The 25,516-nt window shown below is 42.1% G+C and overlaps 1 protein-coding gene across 13 annotated transcripts in view; it reads right to left on the reverse strand.

The window, feature by feature from the left end:
* The window catches only part of NEBL (nebulette), a 395,196-nt gene that overhangs the window by 12,893 nt on the left and 356,787 nt on the right, over positions 1–25,516 (reverse strand). For 9 of the 13 annotated variants that reach the window (XM_089311550.1, XM_089311552.1, XM_089311553.1 and 6 more), the window contains 9 exons: positions 24,822–24,914; positions 22,220–22,312; positions 19,450–19,542; positions 18,046–18,138; positions 16,384–16,476; positions 15,106–15,210; positions 13,984–14,155; positions 11,581–11,673; positions 10,184–10,333 (listed from right to left, as the gene is read on the reverse strand). In XM_089311550.1, the coding sequence (XP_089167676.1) occupies positions 10,184–10,333; positions 11,581–11,673; positions 13,984–14,155; positions 15,106–15,210; positions 16,384–16,476; positions 18,046–18,138; positions 19,450–19,542; positions 22,220–22,312; positions 24,822–24,914 (985 nt within the window). Of the gene's footprint in view, positions 1–10,183; positions 10,334–11,391; positions 11,674–13,983; positions 14,156–15,105; positions 15,211–16,383; positions 16,477–18,045; positions 18,139–19,449; positions 19,543–22,219; positions 22,313–24,821; positions 24,915–25,516 lie in introns of those variants that run through there. The other 4 variants (XM_089311555.1, XM_089311554.1, XM_070055474.2 and 1 more) reach the window with 4 other exon arrangements.

A 25,516-nucleotide genomic window follows, 5' to 3' on the forward strand; every position in this document is an offset into this window, starting at 1 on the left:
CAGTCCAGCAGGAAGTTCACGTGAATGTGACTGACGGGGACGAGGGGACAAGACATCTCTGCGAGAACTAGGACAATGCAAATCACGTTTTAAAGATTTATTTATTTATTTGAAAGGCAGAGTCACAGAAAGAGAGGGAGAGAAGGAGGGAGGGAAGGAGAGAGAGAGAGATTGTCTTTCTTTTTTTTTTTTTTTTTTTTTTGACAGGCAGAGTGGACAGTGAGAGAGAGAGACAGAGAGAAAGTCTTCCTTTTTGCCGTTGGTTCACCCTCCAATGGCCGCCGCGGCCAGCGCGCTGTGGCCGGCGCACCTCGCTGATCTGAAGGCAGGAGCCAGGCGCTTCCTCCTGGTCTCCCATACGGGTGCAGGGCCCAAGCACTTGGGCCATCCTCCACTGCACTCCCGGGCCATAGCAGAGAGCTGGCCTGGAAGAGGGGCAACCGGGACAGAATCCGGCGCCCCGACTGGGACTAGAACCCGGTGTGCTGGTGCCGCTAGGCAGAGGATTAGCCTATTGAGCCGCGGCACCGGCCTCCATTAACTTTTTGAAGTTTCCTCACACTTGTACTTTTATACACACACACACACCACACACACACACACATCGAATTTCAGCATTCTATTTATACATTTGGCTTAGCTGCTAAATATTGTTTTGGGGACTCTGTAGTTCCTATATATTGAAAAAAATACATAAAATTAGCTACATGTTCAGTTATCACCAGTTAAACTTGATGAGCCTCATTAGCTCAGAAAAACAGTGTTTTGGTTTTGAAGCTAACTGGTTTTTCACTAGAAAAAAATAAGTCTGTGAATATTCCCTGACAGGACTGAGCAAAGACATAATATGGTTTAACTAGAACTTAAAAGCTTTAGATTAAAGAACTCCTTTGCTTCACAAAAATCTATACAATTTACTCCTAAATGCAGATTTGAAAAAACCTGGATAATTTACTCCTACATGTAGATTTGAATTTCAAATTGCATTTTTTCATCAGGCTTTTCATGTTAGATAACCTAAGCCAGGATATACTCCCCAACTTGTACCTATAATATAAACCACAAATATAAGAATTGTTTCTGAGGAAAAAGAAAATGACTTCTGCCCCAAATTACACTGTCTTTAATAACAGGCCTGTGGCGAGGCCGGCACTGTGGCATAGTGGGTAAAGCCGCCACCTGCAGCGCCGGCATCCCATTTGGGCGCTGGTTTGAGACCTGGCTGCTCCACTTCCAATCCCGCTCTTTGCTATGGCCTGGGAAAGCAGCAGAAGATGGCCCAAGTGCTTGGGCCCCCGCACCCACGTGGGAGACCCGAAAGAAGCTCCTGGCTCCTGGCTTCAGATGGGCACAGTTCTGGCCATTCTGGCCAACTGGGGAGTGAACCAGCAGATGAAAGACCTTTCTCCCTCTGTCTCTCCTTCTCTCTCTGTGTAACTCTGACTTTCAAATAAATAAATAAATCTTTAAAAAAATAATAGTCCTAGGCCGGCGCCGCGGCTCACTAGGCTAATCCTCCACCTTGCGGCACCGGCACACCGGGTTCTAGTCCCGGTCGGGGCGCCGGATTCTGTCCCGGTTGCCCCTCTTCTGGGCCAGCTCTCTGCTGTGGCCAGGGAAGTGCAGTGGGAGACCAGGATAAGTACCTGGCTCCTGCCTTCGGATCAGCGCAGTGCGCCGGCCGCAGCATGCCGGCCACGGTGGCCATTGGAGGGTGAACCAACGGCAAAGGAAGACCTTTCTCTCTGTCTCTCTCTCTCACTGTCCACTCTGCCTGTCAAAAAAAAAAAAAAAATAGTCCTGTGCCACAAAACCCACATAGTATGTGTCTGTGTGTACATGCACATGCACTATTTTCTGAAACAAAACAAAACAGAGTGAAGGGATATATAGTGTGGATACATATATATTCTCCTAACAAGAACTACACAGTCAGGGGCTGTTCTTGGATAAGATGAAAGCAATAGAGGATATTTCTGGTAGGCAGAGATGCTGTTTCCATCTATGCAACCCCTATCATTAAGATTGGCTCATGAACACAAATTATGCTATGACAAAAGAGTCAGCCATAGCAAATCTGATCACACAGGATAAAGCACACACAAAGGGCCCGGACTACAGGAAAGAAAGACCAAGCAAAATGTAGAAACTCAACGCAGTGTCCCCTTGCTGTGTCATCTCCAGCCTGGAAACTATGACCCACCAACCACAGCGTGCAGTGACAGGATGTGGGGCACCTGGGTAAAACGGGAAATGGGAGAAGAGCAGGGAACCACGTGACTGCAGAGATAAAATCTGTAGTGTGTTATATATGACAGACACGTGACAATGCACATACACCCAGGATAATGCCCAACATAGGAAAACCCAAAAGTATCATTTTCATGATTAATGTTCAGCCACATCAAAAATAAGAAATCTATTTTCTCCTTTATGTGCATGTCACTTTACAGCTATAAAGCTCTTTGAAAAACTCTTATTTGACACTGCTTTAGCTACACTGATATGCTTCCTGATGACCCAACCTTCTTTTTATACCAATCAACTCAGCCTCACAGGAAATATATTTTTAATGTTTTATTGTTTGCAACTTTGTCAGATGTTTCTCCTTCACACACAAATCCCTTTGATTAGGTCTTGGCAAGTCAATGAAAGACACATGTGTGTCCTCCAACAAGTGCTATTCATTAGGATTGAATCCTTTTTTCCAACTTCACACACAAAAAAGGAAACTTTTCACATTTCTTTCATTTCATTTCTATTTAGAGGAGGAATACAAGTCTGTCTAAGGTTTTATCATTATATTGAGCCTCTGTTTAACATTTCTGTTCTAAACTTAACAGCAAACTGAACCGAGAATGGTGGAAACCTAGCACACATCCCAGTGGACTCTGCTGCATCTCTTTCCTTCATCACCCATTCTTCGAACATTCTCCATTCTGTGCTGGGTATTGAGAGGAAAGGGAAATGATACATTGATTTTCTGTCTCCATGGAGTTCATAATCTAGCAATAGATAAAAGGTAGAAGTAGGTGCTAAAGAAGGTATGAATTCTCAATTCTGATGGACACTCACTTTACTGAGACCCAGCTGGGGACAGATGTCATAAATAAAATAAAAACACCAAAATAAGTATTTAATAACAGAGTACTTAAAACAGTTCATGGAAAATTGGGTTAAAAGATATTTTTATTTTGGTGCAAAAAGTCCTTTAGAAATCCTTGCATAATTTTTTGACAATATGTATTTTCCATGATTTTTTTGAAGATTAAACCCATAATTTATTCACTTATCGGTTATGGAAGGTCATTAGCTGGCTCGGGTTTTGTGATAAACGTAAGTTACAATGTTCCATTCCAGTGATCTATCTTAAATTACTGCTTTTTAAAAGAAAAACTAGAATGATTATTATTGTACTGTTACCCTCGAATCAAATTAGCTTTAATTAGACTAATAAAGACCAATGCCAAGTGTTACATATTTAACATATGTAGTAGAACTGCTTGGTTAGACTTCAGGTTAACCTTTAATGTCAAAATATTTTTGTACTCAACGATATTTATTTATTTATTTATTTTTTTTGACAGGCAGAGTTAGACAGTGAAAGAGAAAGAGACAGAGAGAAAGGTCTTCCTTCCGTTGGTTCACTCCCCAAATGGCCACCATGGCGGGCGCACTGCACCAATCTGAAGCCAGGAGCCAGGTACCTCCTCCTGGTCTCCCATGAGGGTGCAGGACCCAAGCACTTGGCCATCCTCCACTGCTTTCCCGGGCCACAGCAGAGAGCTAGACTGGAAGAGGAGCAACCAGGACAGAATCCGGCGCCCCAACCGGGACTAGAACCTGGGTGCCAGCACCACAGGCGGAAGATTAGCCTAGTGAGCCACGGCGCTGGCCCTCAACAATATTTATTAACTACAGTAATACAGGTGCTAGATATAGAACAGAGATCAAATTGGATAAAAAGATTATGTCCTAATAGAGTCTGTATTCTTGAGGAAGACACAGACAACGTGCTAACTAATGAATAATGGTCAGGTAGTAAAAAGAGCTATGCAAAAAAAAAAAAAAAAAAAAAAAAAAAAACCAGGATAATGGGATAGGGAGTTATGGGTATCTGTGGGCTGAGTAGTCAAAGAAAGTCTTTCTCATCAGTTTGCATTTACTCTGCGATCTTAAAGTGAGCAGGCCACAGAACACCAGCAAAGAGGTGATTACAAAGACCTGAGGTGGGAGAACGCACAGCATACTCAATCAGCTAGGAGGTTTGTGTGGCTGGAGCATGGAGGCTGGTGGAACATGAAAGCAGAGGCACTACCAAAGCCAGGTCATACAACTCCTCATAGACTACGGATCTGGGGTTCTGGTCCAAGTGTGATCAGAAGCCATCCGAATATCTGGAACAAGCATGACATCAGATCAGCCACAGCATTTCAATGGCTCTATCTGGCAGCTGGATGGAGATCAGACCAATGAGTGCAGGAATGAAATTATAAAAACCAGGGGCCTATTTCTGCAATCTCACTGAGATATGATGGCAATTCACTGAGGCTATCTAAACAGCGAGAAGTAGCTGGTTTGGGGACAGATACATTGTGAAGTCAGAGCCATTGGTCCAACGGACAAGTCAGATGTGAAGCCTGAAGGCCAGAAAAGTGATAAGGATACTTACAAGCCCTTTGCCCAAGTGTTCAGGTGAATGATGGTGTCATCAGCTGAGATGGTGAACACAAAGAGGAGAACAGGTGTGTGTGTTCTGGTGGCAAAGGTCCGAAATGAGATTTTGGTTTCAGACATAAGATGTGAGATGCCCATTAGACATCAAGCAATGGGATATTGAACCTGGAGGCTGGGGTTAAAAGGTGATTCATGTGGGTGTTTCTGCTCTTCTAAATAAAGGACTAATGCCACCAATAATAGAGGCCATGATGTGAGAAAGAAAAACCCACAAAGCTGTGTCTGTATGATTAGTCTCTCCTCTCTACAGGACTGCTAAGAAGGCCTTCTGGTCTCATGATGCCCAGAGTCACTTCTCTTGGTAGGATGGACATGACCCAATGCAGCCCAGATTCTTAGAGAAGTCCCCAGGGTGGATTAAATCTCCAGGAAGAGACTCAACTTAGCTACAAGCGTAGGTAACTGGCCCTCTAACGAGTCTAGTTCTCCTGCAGGTAACATCCGACAAGAAAGCTGGGATCACACCCACTGAAGACTGTCTGCAGCACTGCCCACACTTTGGCTCTGGGCTCTTCTTCAGCCCATCTCCTTAGCCACAACCCTGGGCTCCAGATGAGCCAAACTACACCAAGTTCCCCATATGCCATGTTCTGTCATTGGCTGTTTTTCCACCTAAAGCATTCTTTTCCCATTCCTCTACCTGGCTGACTGTAACCCAGTGCAATACTCCATCATAATGTCTTCCTGAGCATAATGGTTTCATGCATCTAGTTTGCCCAATGGAGTGGGTTTGATTTTTGAAGAGTTATGCTCCCAGAGTCTCACATGTAAGGATAATACTTGATAAATGTTTGCTGAATGAATGGATGGAGTTGTAGGTGCCAGTAAAATACCATAGCAATTGACCACATGACTGCCTCCTGGCATGCTATGAATAATATACTGAGAGTTCCAGATCATGCTGCAGCATCTCCTGCAACCATGCCCCTTTTGAAGACACACTACATGGAATGACGCACATAGCCCTGCTACTGTGGGCTGAACTGCCGCAGACCTCTCAGACTCCCTTTAAGTTAAGGCAGGGATAGGCTGTTCCAGCAAGATTCTTCCACAGCAAAATGGAAACGTTCACCAGGACAGAAAACTGAAAATGTCTGCTTCGAAAGGTGCATCTGTTCTTCTTTCCCCATCACACTCCCAGACCCTCTTATGCTCCAGAGGAAAACTGAAACATGTAAAACACCGGCCACAAAACAGCACAAGGTCAACGTGAGGAGAGCGGACACGGAGTGAGACGGCAAATATGTAAAAATGCATGCAGTGACAGAAACCTGCAAGGTACAGAAAAGTAAAGAGAAGGTAGTGCCAGGAGGTAGATCCTTGTTGAGCCAACTGAGCTGAGGATGAACACAAAGACCAAAGCAAATCTCACAGTGCAATGGACAGAAGCCAGCAGCAGGACTACTGCCACTAAAGGAACTGTGTGTCAACTGAAAACCAAGTTAAACTAATCTAATACCAAAAAGGCTATAAAGATCATTTCAAATAGTATTATTCAAAGATCAAAACAAAATTGGATGAAGTTTAAATAAAAACCTGCTACTGATTCAAAGTAACACAGCAGAGATATAAAACAAAAACCCTGGTAACTTAATACATCGGAAAGTAGACGGAAAAGAAAGCCCTACATCATCAATCAGTAGATGGAGACAGTCAGCAATCAAAGCAAGATGTCAAAATATCACGAAACACACATAACTGAAACCATGATAAGAACATAGAGGAGAAGGCTTACATGTTAATATTCATGAACAAATATGAGGGAGGAAAACAGTGTACCTTTGCCTCACAGAAATGAGCCGGCTGCTTCGCCCTCTGTCCCCACAACCAGCGTTTCCTCTCACTCACAAGGACTCTAAAACCGTGACTCTCCCAACTGCTCAGCCACTTAATCCATAAAGTAAATCAGGATGGATTTAGAACACTCATCTCAAACACAGGAGGAAGAGCAGGGAATGCTTACTTAAGTTTATGGCACTTCGCTTAGGAAACCGAATGCATCTCAGACAGCTGCTTGTTCTACACTCTTTTTGTTACCCAGGTGAACTCAGAGGCTAAGGCAGTTAAATGGCCGCCTCAAGAACCAAGGCGGAAGAACACTGGACAAACGTCACTAAGGGGCAGGTCACATTTTATCACGGACTTTTAACCTAGAGGGTTCAGCACAATTGGGAAGAACCACAGCATTTCTAGACCGGTAAGGACATTGCTTCTTTTCTTCATCTCGCTCCTAATAAGTACTGCTATAATTTTTTTCTCAGTTTAAATGAATGCATGTGATGGACTCTCACTGCTAAAGACACTGAAGACTGTCATCAAGCAGCTGTCATCACCACAAACCTCTTTCTACAGAGTCAATCTGCACCTCCTTACCCACGCCCAGCAGAGCAAGCATTTCAAAGAGGACCCAGGATTTCAAAGCCAGGAGAAGCCATGGATACTGTTGCTTCCCTTCCCAGCAGAAAAATAAACCAAACCACTGGGAATGTTTCCACTTTTCACTGTCTTGCCAGCTAGGCTTTCATGTCATGGACATGTATCAAAACATCACCCCAACAAGAATGTAAGGATTTCCTTGAAACAGATTTCACAATAGAACTTTAATTTACACAAAATTAATAATTATATATATATATATCTATATGGGAGGCCCTAGTCTTTTAAATGTTAATTCTGCCATTTCAATCCTTCACCTAATATTTGCTGAGAGCTAATCTAAGAGCTGGAGACACAACAGTGAGCAAAGAGTCACTACCCCTGCTCTCACAGGACTAACAGTCTAGCAAGACAGAGGTGGAAAAGCAAATCAACAAACCAACATCTATCACAGCGACTGGGAAGGAAAAACAAACAAGAGAAAGGCACCCAGTGAGGGAAGAGCCATGCTATGTCTGACAGACAGGGTCTCTCTGAGGAAGTGTCATCCAGCCAGAAACACGGAGACAATGGGGCCGAGCAGCAAGTACCTGGGGTGGGGATATTCCCAGGAGAGAGAACAGCGCATTCGCTGGGTGCATGCTTTGTTGGGAAGTCTGAGAAGGGCAAGGGGACCCACTGGCAGAAGAGGATGAGCGTACTGAGAAAGCAGTGGAAGGTGGGGCCCCAAATCCTGGGAGGACCTGAGCCACTTCAGAATGAAATTCTGGGTGCCGGGTGGAGGACAGACCAAGGCAGGGGTTGGGAGGGCAGGGAGGGGCAGGAGGGACCGTGACCACCCAGGTGAGAGAGCAGCAGCAGTGGAAACCAAGGTGGCCCCAGCGGCAGGAGGGACCCGAGTTGGGTTCTGGACATTTTTGTCACAGCAGAGTTGACAACATTTGCGAATGGATGGGATGTGAGTGTGAGTAAGAAACACGCTGAGTGTAATCCCATAGACTTCGACATGGAAAGCTGCAGGAAGGAGCAGATTTGGGGGTGGGGGGAGATGGGGTGCAGGAGGTGGTTTTGAGCCTGTAAGTGTGAGATGTCACTAACCATCTGAACATGGGTACAAGGTGCCATGCAAGTGCCTAAGAATGACAGAAGTTTAAAAATGCTTCCAAGGAGTCCATCCTTATCAGGTATGACCTGAATCCCTGAGTCACCTCTGCTTGCCAGAACTTCACCTTCCACACAGCCCCAAACTCTACCATCTGAAAGAATGTCATTATTACTTCTTAACTATGTGTTTCTCAAATTCTAGTATAAATGCAAGAACAGTTATCTATATCTTCTCTCAAGTGAAGAAGGTATAGATAGCAGGATGCTTCTTCCATTAGCATTCACATCTCAGCTCAAGCAGGCCACATGGAACTTCCCTGCTATCTACCCTGTATCCCCCATTCCATCACCTCCTAGCACTGACTCCATCCAGAATCCTACATTACTTGTGTAAGGATCTGCTTGCTATTAGTATCCCCCACCATACTTCAAACCCCTTGCAATGAAGTCGTATTCCTTGGCTCAATACTATAGGAACTACCAGTTGCAAACTCTTGGCAGGTGCCCAAGAGCACTTAATAAATAGTTGGTGAATAAATCAATGAGTGCTGCGTTGGTGTTGCACAGACATCAAGTAAAAAGGCACTGGGGCTGAAGGGCTCTATGGTATATTGCATTTGGGAAACACATCAACTCTAGAACACTAAACTGAGTAACATTAAATAAAGTTTATCAAAATTAGTTCTTGTGTTTGCATTGGCTTTTATTTATTTCATTAAGCATCAACATTTTTGAGTATTTCCAAAAAGTGTGAAGGACACTGAAGGAAGAAATCAGCAACCCCAAGTCCCAACACAAATCAAAAAGAGTTTGTATCTGGCAGTCAGGAAGTTACTGAATCTTTTCTTAGCAAACCAGATATGAACCTTTAGTTAGCAAACCACAAACTGATTTCCTTGTGTGTATTTTAATCTATGATAAAGCAAAATCAGTTTATAACTATTTAGAATTATAGATCAAGGAGGCCATTGAAAACTTTCTACTAAGCTAAGGCCATTTTGATTTTATAATTCAAGATGTGCAGGGTATAATTATTCTCATTAGTGTTTTATTGTAATGAATGCAAAAAACCTATTACACAGTTACAAGAGTTTTCATGGTTCCCTTGTGACCTCAATCACATTACTTCTTTTCCCCTCGGTGCTAACTTGCTCAGCCTCAAAATTTCCTGCCTTTGGGATTTGGCAATATGACCCGTGTGGTTAAAAAGGAAATCCTGGATTCCCTGCATTCGTGTTCACTCCACTGCTCTCCCCTTCTCCACTGCACAAACGATGTCTACAATGGGAAAGGGCAACACTTGGCTCTTAACCTTTAAAACTGCTTTATCAGTAGGATTAGTTAAGTATCCTAAAAAAGTCTATAAAAGTTCTAAACCTAACCAGCTGGGTAGTCATGCTGGAAACAGGCAAAGGTATAGAAAAAAGATGAGAATATAAAATGGAGAAAGATTATTTCCAATACTGATATATTTTCCATTAAAAAAAAAAACTTCTCATATCTCAGGTAGTATATCCAATTTATTTTCGGCAAGCTCTAGCTCTGCCTGAAAATTTGTACCAATATTTAAACACACATCAATTGATAGTAACATCTAGCCACTTTGATATTACTATAAGATTGATTTTGCTCCCTTAATGAAAATCAGATACAAATCACGACTGGATGTATCCATCACACCCAATGGCTGTGAAGCAGTCACAGTGTAGCAAATGTCAAGACTCTTTTGTCATTACAGAACCAGTTACAGTGATCATGATGAAGTAAGACAGGAAAAATAATTGCATGCAAAAATGCAAATTAGTAATTTTAAAGAAAGCACTCTTAAATTTCTAAAGTTTATATTAAAGTGTCAAAAACATCTAGCCTAAATGTTTGTGCAAAAGTGGAGAATGCGTTAAAGATACTCTGGTGACACATTCCAAAAATGAATGACTTTTCTTGGTAAGTGGTTAATGACTAGTACCTCCGTCATCAGATGGTCTTGTGAGCTCACTGCTGCACGAAAAGCTAGGATAAATCTCGGAGATTTCTGACTTGTCATCCCCCAGACCTGTACCAAAAGTACTGCTGGAATGAGACCGAGACCGCTGTCTCCTATAGTGACTTGCCTTTTCTATATCAGAGGGAAAATATTCATATTTGAGTTTAAGTGACTTGAAGAACCATGACAACAATTACTCAAAAGCTTAACAGGGAAAGGAAATACTCCCTAACTAAATAATAGTCAAAATCCCCTTCATTATCAGATTCTTCTAGTCATCTATTCTCTAACTTCAGCATGTATTACATCAACTCCACAAATAACCTAAAGACTATTTAGACTCATTTAAAAATCTAGATTTTAAAGGAGAGATGGGGGATGAGAAATTGACAAAAACTAAGAAAACACTGACAAACCAATAGATTTCTAGAAAACATTTGCTTATAATTGACTGCTTTCAAGCATTAGTAAGTACACAGGATTTGTTGCCTTTTTTTTCTTTTCAGAAAATTAAATGACACAGTTTGACTAAGTAGGCAGATTAAATTAACAATAAAAGTATTAGAGTCCCCACTGTGCCTTGGGCATTCAATCCGATTAACACCGATAATTAAATATACTGTAGATATCAGAAGGAGGTACAAGATCTAAATGATACGACATGATATGAATCTATAGTATTGGATTGTTTAAAATAACTGCAGAGCTGTTAAAGTTTTTTCCGATTGTATTGGATAAACATGATCTGAAAGTCTGAAATGTTAAATCATGTTGTCACTCTATCTAAACCATTCCTTTTTTGCCTTTCACTATAAACACACACTCTAAGTTAAAAACTCAAATAAGCTTTCTATGTATACTACTCATTTTTCCCTATATAAAAACTCAGATAAATTTTAAGGATACTTAAATCCCTATTTTATTTTAAGACATTTATGATACTACACAGAAAACGTCTACATAATTCTATGCATAATTCTTCGGATTTACTCTTAAATTTTGTAGTAAGTCTATTTCATGAAACAAAACCCTTTATGTCTCAACAATCCAAAAAACTGTATTTATAAACCCAGAAAGTCCATCAAATCATATTTATTAATAAAAAAAACCACATGTAAGCTGGAGACGACTTTTTAAAATGAATGTAGAACAAACTACTTTAGGATTTCTTTTTTTTTTTTTAAGCCCTTTTGCAAGTTTTGTTTTCATACATGATTAATAGTACTTTAAAGCAGCATGGCACTTTTTCAGTGTTTCGAATTCTCAACTTTGAAATGTACATTGCACAGTTGGTACAATGAATGTCTACAGTTCACAGCAGCTTCTCTTTCAGGACAAAAATCTCATCAGTGGGGAGGAACTCAAAATGCAAGCAATACCAGACAGCATGTGGAGACTTCTAGACTGGATATTGTCCTCCAGAGGGTCAATGTCGAAGATGGAGCCAGGATCTGTGCGCCAAACTTTGAGATCTTTACCGACAGGAAGAAATCAACAAACAAGGAGGAATGTTTAAAAGCCAGCACCAGAGTGAATCAAGCAAAAGCCTGGAAGGAAGGTATGTGAAATGCAAAGGGGCACCGAGCAAACCCGCTGTGCTACAGGCCTCAGAGGAGAACCAGAGAATATTCACTTGCTTTCAGAAGTACCTGCAAAGACACTCCAGTAATCAAATTCAGTAGCCTGACTGCTTCACCAGTCACTTGCTGATGCACCTGCCACATCACACAATGCAGGTGCCCAGAGGGCAACTCTATGCAGCGCTCATGGCATCTCCTGAACTCCCATAGCACTCCTGCTCTCCCCACACAGAAAGAAGCAAAATATTTGAAGTCCCTGGTGAAAGACATGGGAGTCACTCATGGGAAACTGATGAGATGTTTTTGTTTAAAACATGTAAATCTTCTCTCCCTGTAAGAACATATTTGAAATGTAGGCAAGTGGCAAGGCTGGTTTTCACTTTGTTTTTTTTTTTTTTGTTTTTTTTTTTTGTTTTTTTTTTTTAAGATTTATTTTATTTATTTGATAGACAGAGTTACAGAGAGAGGCAGAGGCAGAGAGAGAGGTCTTCCATCTGCTGGTTCACTCCCCAGATGGCGGCAACAGCTGGAGCTGCGCTGATCTGAAGCCAGGAACCAGGTGCTTCCTCCTGGTCTCCCATGTGGGTGCAGGGGCCCAAGGACTTGGGCCATCTTCTACTGCTTTCCCAGGCCATAGCAGAGAGCTGGATCGGAAGAACAGCCGGGACTAGAAACGGCACCCATATGGGATGCCAGCACTTCAGGCCAGGGCTTTAACCTGCTGCACCACAGCGCTGGCCCCTGGTTTTCATTTTGAGTCTATGAGTGCAAACTAAAGCATGAAAGATACATTCACTGGCGCCAGTGCTGTGGTGTAGTAGGCTAAGTCTCTGGCCTGCAGCACTGGCATCCCATATGGGTGCAGGTTCGTGGAAGATGGCCCAAGTGCTTGGGTTCCTGCACCCATGTGAGAGACCCAGAAAAAGCCCTTGGCTCTTGGTTTTGGATCTGCTCAGCTCTTTCCGTTGTGGCCATTTGGAGAGTGAACCAGAGAATGGAAGACCTCTTCTCTCTCTCTCTCTCTCTCTCTCTCCCTCTGTCTATAACTCTCTCTCTCAAATAAATTTTTTTTTAAAAAGATACATTCATCAGAAAAGTGCTAGACATACGGCAGAAAGAAAGCTGAATGGAAATAATTAATGAGTAAACTGGTCTTGGAGATTTGTGTTTCTTTTTAATTAACATTATGTAGTGCTTACCATAGGCCAGTCACAGCCTAACTCATTGAAGCTTCAGGGAAGATCAGCAAAGCTATCCACTGCCTACAAACATGTTTGGAATCATACCTTGGAAGACACTCTAGGAGTCATCTTAGTAACCATCCAACGCGGTGCCTTGGCTTTAGTGCCCCATTTTTTACTAGGGTGCACCTTGTGAAGTATAAACTTTTCTCACCTAACACTACTGCCACAAAATAGGCCCTTACTGCAGATGAAAAAAATCCAACCCTGAAATTACCAAGAGACATATACTTTGGTTATAAAGAACTGAGCTACATAACTGGACCAGCTTTAAAAGCTCAAAGGCTAACTTCTCTGATGGGGACAAAAGTCATAAGAGTTGTTGGCATTTATGTAAAAAGCAGTAACTTTCCTTCTAGCCCTACTGAATTCTGTAGTCTGATCTATTCTATTGTCTTAGCCACATTCAACACTCTCCTCCTGGCATGTCCCCTGACTGATTTATAAGCAACAGAGAGCAGAGAGAGACGGTTTCTCTCTAAATTATGGCTCTCAATTACCCCAGCTCAGAAATAACATACAGAAAAATACAGGGGAGTCATACTACACAATACCCTCAGAATCTGTCCAGCATGTCTGCCTGTGGTAACAGGACCTGAGCACGACGTGGTTATTACTATCACCCCTGCATCCAATGTCCAAGTATAACACTTTAATCAAGTCCATGAGCTAAGAGGAAACAAAATAAGTGTTCAACCACTGTGATCACCCATGTCTGGGGCGGCTTCTTTAACGAGTAGGAACATTTTTAACACCTGAAAGCCACTGAAGACAGACAACTTCCAATAAGAGAAAGGATCTGCCACCATATTTGGTGACTCCCATTCAACATGGTACAAAAATAACACTCTGCCTGCTGTCCACTTAAGTCTGACAGCACATCCACATCTGAGGAGGAGTCAGAGGAACAAGGAGCTGACTCTAGGCCTGAGCAAGCATAGGCGCTGGAGCATGAGCTTACCCACGATGATCCCAGGTCTCCTGTCCATCTCCACCACGTGCGGGTGGACACCTTTGTAGGCAGTGTCACTGACCACCTGCGTGTTCTTCCTCACCCGCTCTGTCACGGGGTCATCCACCACAGGAGTGAAGCCCCTTCCCTTTGTCTTTTCAAAGTCTTCATGATATTTCACCTGGAAAAGAAAAATCAACATCAACTCAAAAGGAAATTTTCTATCTCACAAACTTCCAAGAAAATGGCAGGTGTCACTGTATTAATAGTTAATTCTGGATTATTTTCGACATACGTGTGTCTTTTCCAATTACTCTGAAAACAGTGCTGGAATCCAGTGCTGATATTTTCGAATCACATAATTGATCCCTGAGGTTGGTATGTTTTTAAACAACATATGAACTTATATTAATGAAAAGTTTTAAAATGTAAGTATTTTACAATTCTAGCTACTTCCTAAAGTATACTAATTTAACTGAAAAATAGTTCCCTGTCTTAAACAGTTCAACATGTGATAAAGTAATTAGCTATTTCCACACACTTATGCAGAAAACAGTATTATTTACAATTAGATTGAGAGTTACGGATGAGAGACATATAATTTTGTGGTTAATTACAAAAACATGTTTCAAAACATACATTTTTTTCATGTTCTGAAATTCAGTTGGTGTGACAGTTGTAGAACTCTGTAAATTATACTAGCAACCATTGAACTGAATACCTTAAATGAATTAAATTTATGGTAGGTTAAATATACCTCATAAAACCGGTTTTAGAAAACATATTTTCTTTCACATCACTTACACATGCAAACACAACCAAACTCCATCTTCAAATGAACTGAAAAGAAGTTTAAGCAAAAGTTTCACACAAAATCCATATGTAGTACTCTGGTTAGAAATAAGCACACACCAAAAAAAGCCTCTGAGGAAAATTATTTTTATTAGACTAAGTATTTTCATGGCATTTCAGTGTGATTAGCACACCCCCACCCCCAGAAGACGGGTCCATCCATATTTCCATGCTTTGTTAGTCATCCAGATTAACAGTGAGCAGATGCCGCCGGCACACGGGATTGTGTCGTTCCTTAGTATGCTTTAGTCATGAGCAGATAACGTGGCTGTACCCTACCATGGAGATATGGTTCTGGGCTTCTTTCACATGTCTCAGACCAGGTGTATCTAAAATCAGACTTGGTCTACCTTTCATCTGTTTACGATCCTGGGTGTATTTTACCTGCAGAATGAACAACAGGCACGACAATTATTTAAGCTTTCCAAAATAAGGGAAACATGGGAAACACTAAAAACTATTCCCCAGATAACTTTTTCAGTGAATTACATTGTGTCCCAGAATTGCAACCTAAAGTTTGACTCTCAAAGAATCTCCTTTACAGGCTATTAGAAAAATGACCTAAATCTCTCCTGAAAACTAGTATGTGAGAGACAAATAATTCAACAACAGTGCACTCAGCAAAATCGGGTTTCATGCTTAAACGGGGAAAATCCAAAACTAAACAGAACCCAAATCTATTCTCTGTATCTAAATGTCTCCATTTCCTGCCTTAACTATGTTGGAGGCTACCCTTCATTTCCTTTTGTTTCTTTCCTCTTCAGAGAATCATGAACAACCAAAAACAAATCCAGTTTTCCTTCTAAGTAGCCACGGATTAAAGGTAACTTAGATTGAATGCATTCAGTATCTCTGGACAGAAATGCTACTGGACAGCTGTCAACTATGAAGCCTAAATGATGACACCCTGGCCCAGAGCTCCTCAAGGCGTGCTGGAAACGGGGCTGTATTCCTGACAGCTGATTGGCTGAGCTGGTGACGTGTAAGCTTAGGATACCACTTACCACAGACCTGAGAGTGTATGTGCAATTCAGAAGGGAAGCCCTGCGCTGAAGCTTATTGTCCAAACAAGAGACAGACGTGCACCAGGACACTTCCATAAGCACCTAAATTCCGTATTAGATGTACCTGGATGTGTTTTTTCTTATAAGTCCTTACTTTGGATTAATGACTCATTTCCCATTTAGTTTGGTAAAGAGGATTAACAATACATGCTCAATATAATTTATCAGTAAAATAGCAATTTGTTCAGCTTGCACATCAAAGACTTTATCACTTTCAAAAACACTGGTAGAAATAACATGAATTATTGTCTAAGTGAACAAACGATCATTCAAAGGTAAACTTTAACTGTCAGCCACTTCTGGGCATAGCAGGACACTGTCAATTTCTATAGTGGCAGCTTTTGGGAGTCATCTAAGGTAAGCTTGGACTCATGAGAAACCTCACAAATGGTTCCTGAAAATCAACTTTATTGTTACAAGAAAAACTGGAACTACAAGTGCATAAAAAAGGACACATTTATTCTGGTAGTCCAAAATGAATTAAACCACTTGCCGAGCTGATGTTTTCTTGATTCTTCTTTACCCTCTCCATTTCGGGAGTTACACTTAAAGCAGTAGCTCTGCCCAGCTGACCTTTATAATAAACCTGGCATGTCAGAGAAGAAAAGATAGAGCACTGTGAATCAATTCAACTAAAGAAGAGTCTCATAGTATTTATTTGAGTTAGCCAGAGGGGCTGGCATTGTGGTACAATGCATTAAACCACTGCCTGTGACGCTGGCATCCCATACGGGTACTGATTCAAATCCCAGCTTCTCCACTTCCAATCCAGCTCCCTGCTAATGAGCCTGGGAAAGCACAGAAAGATGGTACAAGTGTCTGGGCCCCAGCACCCATATGGGAGAACTGGATGAAGCTCCTGGCTCCTGGCTTTGGCCTGGCCCAGCCATAGCTGTCGTGGTCATTCAGGGAGTGAACTAACAGATTGAAGACCTCTCTCTCTCTGACTTTCAAATAAATAAAATAAATCTTTAAAAAAAGAGCTAAGGAAGCAGAACTATAACAAAAGAGAACATTTTCAGAGGACTAGTCACGTTCAAAAATGCCTGCATCTTAAGGCCACATGGTTCATGTCATCCCACAGCTGTGTGTGGTGAGTATCACTGTGGATCTACTCAGATAAAAGGGCACCATCAATAAAGCTAGAGTGAGTGTTAGGTCACAAAGGAATATGAGAAGAAATGCTTTGCGAACACTACTTAAAGGTACCAATGCCCATACAGAATGGTATCACACCCTTGTGACTGCTTAGGAATTGACTGTGGAGGAGCCTTGAGAGGCAGTTTTGACACAGAAGCCCATGGTCATCCATAAAAAGGCCAGCACACTTGCCACTACTCTATTCCTCTGTCCCATAGCCATGCTCCTTTGTGAGCCACATGTCCAGTGTGACTCTATATCTACATCCATAAACGAACATCCAACTTCTCCAAAGAGAAGCTGTGAAGAGAAGGACCAAGTGATTACCTGCCTGGACCTTATAAACTGTTCAAACGACTTTAAGGGTTTAGAGAATAAACACTTGCTTTAAACGTAATAGATTTCCAAATTTCCTGTTCCAAAGGACCCAATCTATATGTTAATGACTTCAGGAAAGGGTTCTCACTGTGAATTGCCTCCTGGATTATAGAAACAAAAGGGAATCAGAGCAGGCTACCAGTTAGTGTCTAAGTAAAAACTGCCAGCCCCTAATCAAGTGTCCCTAAATTGGCCCTGTCCTGTATGACCTAGTCAGTCATGCGCACCTTATCACTTCTCTCAGAACACTGTCCCCAAATAGAGTCATTATCGCTGGAGCTGAGAGGTAGGACTGGGGGAGGATGGAGAACAAGAAGACACACAGGGAGAAAAGGATGTGGGGAAGCCTGTTTGCACAGCCAAGATGCCAACGCTATCAACGCTTCCCTGTGGGGAACCCCAGCAACACTCAGCAGGAAGATAAGCCAAGGGGTCCCACAATATGTCCCTGGGAACCCTGCAGGGAGGAGCCCTGACTGTACCCCCACCTAAGACCCAGGAAGCTTTCAACACATCATAAGCCAGTGGAGGAGACTATGAGCTCAAAGTCATGAACATGTTCTAAACAGGAGCCCTTCAGCAATATGTCACCAGCACGCTGGCTGTCGTTAAGAGAAGAGCGGTCGAGGCATCCTACATTGCTGATGTTCTTCTGGTTTTCTTTCACTCTCTTCAGCTCTGGGGGGTCAGAAATTGCAGTCGCCTGCTTGATCTCTCCTTTGTATTTCACCTACCGAGGGAAAATAAGAATTTTAACAGATACCCCAGAGGATAAGCCTCAAAATTAACCCTGTCTCTTTACACACAGCCTGCACAGTGGATCTGCATCAACCTTTGTGTTCCGATCCATACCCAGGTTCCCAGTGGTCTGATGTACAGCAACAAAGGGTTGGCTGTACTGCTTAAAAAGGAGTCTTCAAGGAATACTTCACTGCTCAATGTCAAATTGAAGTGCAAATCCCACAGAGAGAAGAAATGGAAATACGAAGAAGCATGCTTTAAGAGACACTGGAACAAAGTCAGGCCAAAGGACTCAAATGAAGGTAATGGAGCAGCCTGGGAAGGCTTTTGACTCTCATTCCAACTCTGGGTTTCCACCCGAACAGATGCCAAAGATCTCTGACTCCTGCTACCACCCAGGGATATCAGGACAAACTGTGTTGAGTCAGATACTCTCCATTTGAGAGAATTTCCTCTGAAATTTTAGTCTTTCAAAATGGTCTGTTTGGGCAGAAGGTGGCCACTGCTTATATTAGTAAAAGTTCCCTAAAAGGATCACAAAGTCAGAAAAATCACTACTTGGGGGGGCACCTTGACAGGGATTTCTGATTTCCAGGAGGCCTGGGTTCAAATCCCAGCTCTGCCCTGAGCAGCCCTGGGTCCCTGGCATGTCCTTTGACCTCAGGACCCAGTTTTTCTCGCATATACCAATCAGAGGAGTAAATGAGTAGTGCTCGACCCATGGGTTCACAAAAACATGAACACAGAGTGCGGCAGAGTAGCGGTGACTCATAATTGTCAACTATTGCTTCTTTATTAGCAACAGATTACCGAACAATTGATGCTTTGTGTTTTATTTGTGAGGCTCCATGGCCTGACACTAGAATGTCAATCTAGCCAGTTCTCCTCTTGCTCTATTTCAATAGATGTTATTTCCCCCCAACTCTGATTGACAATAGACCCCATTGCTTTCCATATTCCTAATTGGATGTATTATTAACAACTTACTAACTAAACCATGAGGCCCATGAGGAAAGACAGTCAGCCTTATCCATCATTATATCCCAGTGACCAGGAAGATGGTGCCCAAAATATTCAGGTGTTTAATAAAGATCTCTTGAATAGACCAACATGACTACATTACAGCAACCCAGTTCCAAACGGCCTGGACTCAAGTGAAAGGGCCACAGTTCATGTGCAACTGAACGTAGACAGGAAAATCCCAATAGGTAGAAGTGGAAAGACCTTGACAGAGCATTTTTAAAAATAAAAGCATGTAATGTTTGACAGAACATAAAAAAAAAAAAAAAAAGCAACTTGCCGCGCTCAGCTGCTCCTGGTTCTTCCTCACTCTCTCCATCTCTGGGGTCATGCTGACTGGAGTGGCCTTATAATTCTGCTCTTTATACTGAAGCTGCAAGATAGGGTGTAAGACATGTTGGGGTTATGGGACATAAATGTGTACCCACACATCAGAACAGACAAAAAGCAATGTCACGTGGCTACAGACCGCTCATTATAAAACCTGCCTTGGGATTTTATAGTAGGATATGTATTGCTCATAGATTTCATCTTCCCAGGGATACCAGTCTCTGAGCTCCTCCTCATCAAATGCTGTATTTCCTAGCTTTCACTTTATTCTTAGAATTGTATTACTTATTGGTGGCCTCTTTGAGTTTGATCTTATCAGTAGGAACGAGTTATTCTTCCCAGGAATTCATTTCTTCGTGGCACTAAAGCAATGATTATCAAATTACCACTTTGTATTTTAACATCATAATTCTGGACTCTTACCAATGGGTAGGAGGGTCACACCAATCCTACGCCTGCCCTTTTACACTGCCAGTACGTAAAGAAAGCCTAATCCTCAGAGTTCCCTTCTCTTTGAAGTTCCAACACTGGAAGGGGAAGGCTTGCTCTCTGACCCCATGGTATGGACATTTGCCTGACCTACTGCATAGGGCATGGGGCGTCCTTTCTGAGCTGGGGGGCTCAGCCCCATCGTTTGTAACATCAGCTTTCCCAGTGAGGTCACAACACCCCAGGAAGTGGATAAGCATCAGACACAGGGACAGAATGGCTCATTGTGGCAAAAAAAATCAATTTTGGGCAGGTCAAAGTAGAGCTAGAGGTTAAAATCCCATTGTGAGGAACTCCACAGTGACAGCCTTAATAATGATTTTCTTGGAGTTTAAATTTACCATTGGGGGATTTTCTTTTACAAGGTAGCACAAGACCCAAGTGGGCCTGCAGAGAATATGGACTTGAAATGTACACCCCTGGTGGTGAACATCAAAGTGAGCCTGGAAGATAAATGGAAAAAGGTCGAGCTCCTTCCCACGCGGCCTCTTTCCCCATGTGCCACTCTATGCCATGGAATGTGGCTTGAGACTTTAGGCAGATTCTTGTGACCGGATGATTGCTAAAGTAAGTAAAGAATCAGCTTAATCTCCGTCGATGGCAACCTACAAGGAAAGCTGACCCTGAGCTCAGAGGGGAAGAATATGTTGACAGCATGGCTGACAGAGAGAAACTACTGCAGTCCATTCTTTGGCATGCCTAAGTTTGAAGAATAAATTTGATACGAAGAATCTTCACAGCCTGTTTATATTGATCCATTCACAAACATGCTGTGTATATTATAGGCAATATCTCATTGAAAACTGGACTCTGTGAGGAAATGCAGGCTTAGAGAGTTTGTGGGCCTATGAACATCATACAGCAAGCAAGGTCTCAAGCTGGAACCAACCCGCAGTGCAGGGACCTCATCCTCACCCTACAGCTGCAATGGTCAACAAATTCCTGCCGCTTGCACAGCACTTTCCATCTACCACACCAGATATACACTATCAGCAACACCAACGTTGCTATTGACAACATGACTTTTTCAGTCCATTACCTCAGCATTATTTTCAAATGTAGTTACTTTACAGGAGGGTTATGTTTCCACCACAAGTTGGCAACTGCCCAGCCCTTCTTTTAGAAGAAGATACACAGCCAAATAACTTAAGCACTAAGTGAAGGACTCACCATGAGTGGACCACCTCACATCTTAAATGCATAATGATCTATGAGGCACACTTTTGGGATTCTGTAGGACTACACACCACTTCTTTATGATTGGTATCACAACTTCCCTCTCCATCAGCACCCCCTGCCACTATTCACTCCAGGTAAGCATCACACTCAAACTTCTCCTTGAACAGGCCTTGCTTGGTTCTGAACCTATTACATACTTATTTATGAGGCAGGAAGACACAGAAAGAGGGAGGGCTAAACAGAGAGAAAGAGGAAAAGCCAACACGTACGCCCTGGTTCACTCCCCAGAATGCCCTCAAAGGTCAAGGTTGGGGGTAGGCTGAAGCCAGGAGCCAGAACTCAATCCAGATCTCCAGTGGTGACAGAAACCCCACTACTTGAGCCATGACCACTGCCTCCCGGGGTCTGCATTAGCAGGAAGCTGAAGTCAGGAGCCAAGGTCAGGTTTCAAACCCAAGTCCTTCAATTTGGGATGTAGGCATCCTAAACACCTGCCCGAGGATCCTGAACATATTAAATCTGCTCTGTCAGGAATGCTTTTCCTCACAAAATCTACACCAGACCTTGATTAGTTCTTCAATATCTAACTCCACTGTTACTCCTTCTCCAAGGCTGTTCCTCTCTCCCCTGGAGAAAGCCTTCCTTCTCTGGGTTCCCTACTGTAATATATTCAAAAAGCATAGTAAACATGCAACAGTTAATTATTGTTATAGAACTTAATAATGCATAAGGTATTTATTCCGATGTTTGCATCTCCTAGGCTTCCTAACCTTACAGTGTATCTCACTCATCTTTGAATTCTCTCAAAAACAAAAACAGCACATCCATTCATACATTTCTTTTATCAATAAACATACACAAAGCTTTGGGCTATGTGTCCCAGAGGACATCAGATGTGTGTACCAGATGTGTGGAGTGTCATCTCCATGTTCGAGGATCTGACCCTCTTGCAATGGTATTCATGAAATGGGGCTTTACCTGTACAGGTGTCATGCTCTCTTTATGTATTTTATATAACAGAAGAGAAAAAAATACTTAGGAAATAAAATCACATTGCTGATGTTCTTCTGGTTTTCTTTAACTCTCTTTAGCTCTGGAGGGTCAGAAATTGCTGTTGCCTGTTTAATCTCTTCTTTGTATTTCACCTGCAGAATTTATAAGAATATTGTGTTAACTTTGGTCTACATAAAGCTTAAAATACTCAAGAATTCTATATTTGGAACTAAACATAATCGAATTTTAAAAATTCCAACACTGCTTTTTCTTCAACAGGATGCATTTTTTTTTTATCTCATCTGATGTTTTCAGGGTTCCTTTATCCTAAAGTACATGCAAATTCATGTCTATTCACCTACCTGTTATTGGAGGTCTTCCTTAATTAAAATAAGCAAATGTTACCAGGAAAAGGAATTTTATCATTATGCAGATGCACAGAAAACTTTGCAAAGTATCTTCACATAGCAGTTTGTTATGTTCTATCTGAGCAGCAGTTTCTATCTACTTGTGTTAATTAAAATTTAACATGTATTTAAAGGCAAAGTCACACTGAATTAGTTACAGAATCTTGGGATCACTCCTTGTCTGAATAAGAGCTCGTAAATTATGCAGAATAAAGAAAACAAATAAAGTGACCACAATAATAATAAAAAAAAAAGACAGAAAAAAAATGGGAGATGGATAGAAATGTACTGGAAGCACAAACTGCCGTAAGAAAGGCGAGGGCCAGAAAGTCGGGAGGCGCCTTCTATGCACACCGTCCTGTCATGAAAAGCAGCCCTGTGTTCTGGCATCCACTTCATTCCAGAGCGCGCCCTTCAGATTTATTCAGAGGAAGACCCAACACAGAAGCGGTAATAGGCGCACATGGCTCTGCCTGGGACAAGGAGCAGCTCTTTGAGCTTATGTGATCAGTGATGCCATCATTTCAGGTGGATTTTATATGTCTGGAATTCACGGACGTTGCATTTGAGGAAAAGCACACATATATGCAAATATACAGGACAGGCTAGGCCTGAGAGGCACATGTTGAAATGTAGCCAAAGTTTAAAATGACATAAAACATGGTTTCAAAATCATTTTGATAATACTTAAAATGACTTTCTATTTTACATTATTTTTAAAAATTTCAACAGATATAAAAATTGCACATGTTCACAGGGCACTTCGTAATGTTTCATTACAAAGCCAAAATCACGCTGTCATCAAGAAGCTACCTCAGTGCCTCAGGTACCTTCTCTGCCTTATTGTCTGTGGATTTAATATGAGCAACAATGTCAATATTAGCCCAGGCCCACAATAGTTAAACTGAAAGTTCACTGAGAAAGGCTACTTCTAAATAAAATTGAAAACCAGTTCTTAACACAGAGAGCTAATAGCTAAAAGGCTTGTACCCTGGAGACAGAAAATGTCGAGATGTTTAAATGTTAGAAAATCATATCTTGGTTTGACAGATCTGGCTAATCTTGAAAGGGCAAGTTTCCATTTGAATACTAAGCAGGAGTTTACGGCCCAGCCTCACAGAGACACTGGGACTCTGCATTTATTGTTTGTTAGGAGAGGCTTTGGGATGCTGGGAGAAGAAATGATATACTGTACTACCTCGTGTGATTTTCCTCGGGTGAAGAGCAAAACATGATTAGAAAGGAACATTTTTGTTTTTCATTGCACTCGAAACTCATCAAATGGCACAGTCACTTCATTGTAGGCTACAGAGCATTTACAACATTTATCGCAGTACCCGGATGGGCACACTTCCTGTCTTCCCACCTGAAAGCGGAGCAAACCGGCATGCTGCACTTCTCTCCCAAACCAGCTTCTCCTGCAGACCCAACCGAGCCCACCCCTCCCGACGCCCCCTCCCCTTCTCCCGCCTCCGGTCCTTTTCCCCAGCTTTCTGCAGGAGATAGCATTATCCAGCCGCTGCACAGACTTTATTGGCCTGGTCTCCCTCAGACTTTTTCTCATTTCATTTCGAAGCATGTTTTATTACAGCACCACCTTCCTCTCCTACTCGCTCCCCACACACATGAGCTCATGTTCTCAGAATGCCACAAAAGGACCAGCTGCATCTTGGCGGTTCTACTTGGATTGCTTATAGAAAAATTCTGGGAGCTTCTGTCTCCAGGGGAAATGAAGAGAGAAGTAAGGGAAGGGGGTTTAAGGACAGAACCTCCTTTTTAAAATTTACTTCCTTGACAAAAAAAAAAAAAAAAAACTAATATACTAAATGTATATGGAACATTACCTACTGGTAAGGACAGCAATTATTCATCATAAATGTTCTGGGACTTTTATAACCATTCTATAAAGTAAAAATTTCTTTCCTCCAAGTTGTAGAGAGGTTCTAAAATGTATTCTTTCTCTGAAATATTCATACAGCTAAAATTCTGTGCAAAAAGATGAAATGTAGTCCTAGATTTTCTGTGATCTCTCGCTTCTTCACCATGATGTATCAGAATGAAATGGTGATTTAAGTTCAATGAGAACAAGGATACACTTTTCATTCTGAAAGTCAGACGTTGATATTTGATCAAACAGCAGTACACTCAAGCGAAGAAGGAAAGAAAAATGCAGTCAGTTAAGGAATGAACTACAAACATTTACCAAGCTTGTGTCTGCTTTTAGAAAGCATAACTGATGCTATAGAAAACTTACTGAGCTAATATTCTGCTGATTTTTCTTCACTCGCTCCATCTCTGGCGTGTCTGTTACTGCTGTGCCGGCTCCCACTTCTTTCTTATAAAATACCTTTATGATAAGACAAAGAAAATAACTATAAGCGTATTAGAATTCAAGTCCTAGATCTGATTCTTATAAAAGAAAGACAATTTCTCAGGTCTTATAGTGATAAGAGCACTGCTTCTACTTATGAGGAGTAACATTATATGAGTCATATGACAATAAGTGTGCAACTTTGGTCTCACATGCCATGGTCATACTAATAACCCTCTGATGCCTGTTCTAGAGCATGGCTGGTATCCTGCCTGGCTGCAAATTATTTGCTTTAATTATATAAGTTAGTAAAGTAGAATTTCATTCATCAAATAAAAATATATGTTAAAGACATGTATGAGACGCCATGGCTCACTAGGCTAATCTTCCGCCTTGTGGCGCTGGCACACTGGGTTCTAGTCCCGGTCAGGGCACCGGATTCTGTCCCGGTTGCCCCTCTTCCAGGCCAGCTCTCTGCTGTGGCCAGGGAGTGCAGTGGAGGATGGCCCAAGTGCTTGGGCCCTGCACCCCATGGGAGACCAGGAGAAGCACCTGGCTCCTGCCATCGGATCAGCGCGGTGCGCCAGCCGTGGCAGCCATTGGAGGGTGAACCAACGGCAAAGGAAGACCTTTCTCTC

Source organism: Oryctolagus cuniculus, chromosome 13 (genome assembly GCF_051225735.1).
Source record: "Oryctolagus cuniculus isolate XC-2025 breed Fujian yellow rabbit chromosome 13, ASM5122573v1, whole genome shotgun sequence".
Lineage (NCBI taxonomy): Eukaryota > Metazoa > Chordata > Mammalia > Lagomorpha > Leporidae > Oryctolagus > Oryctolagus cuniculus.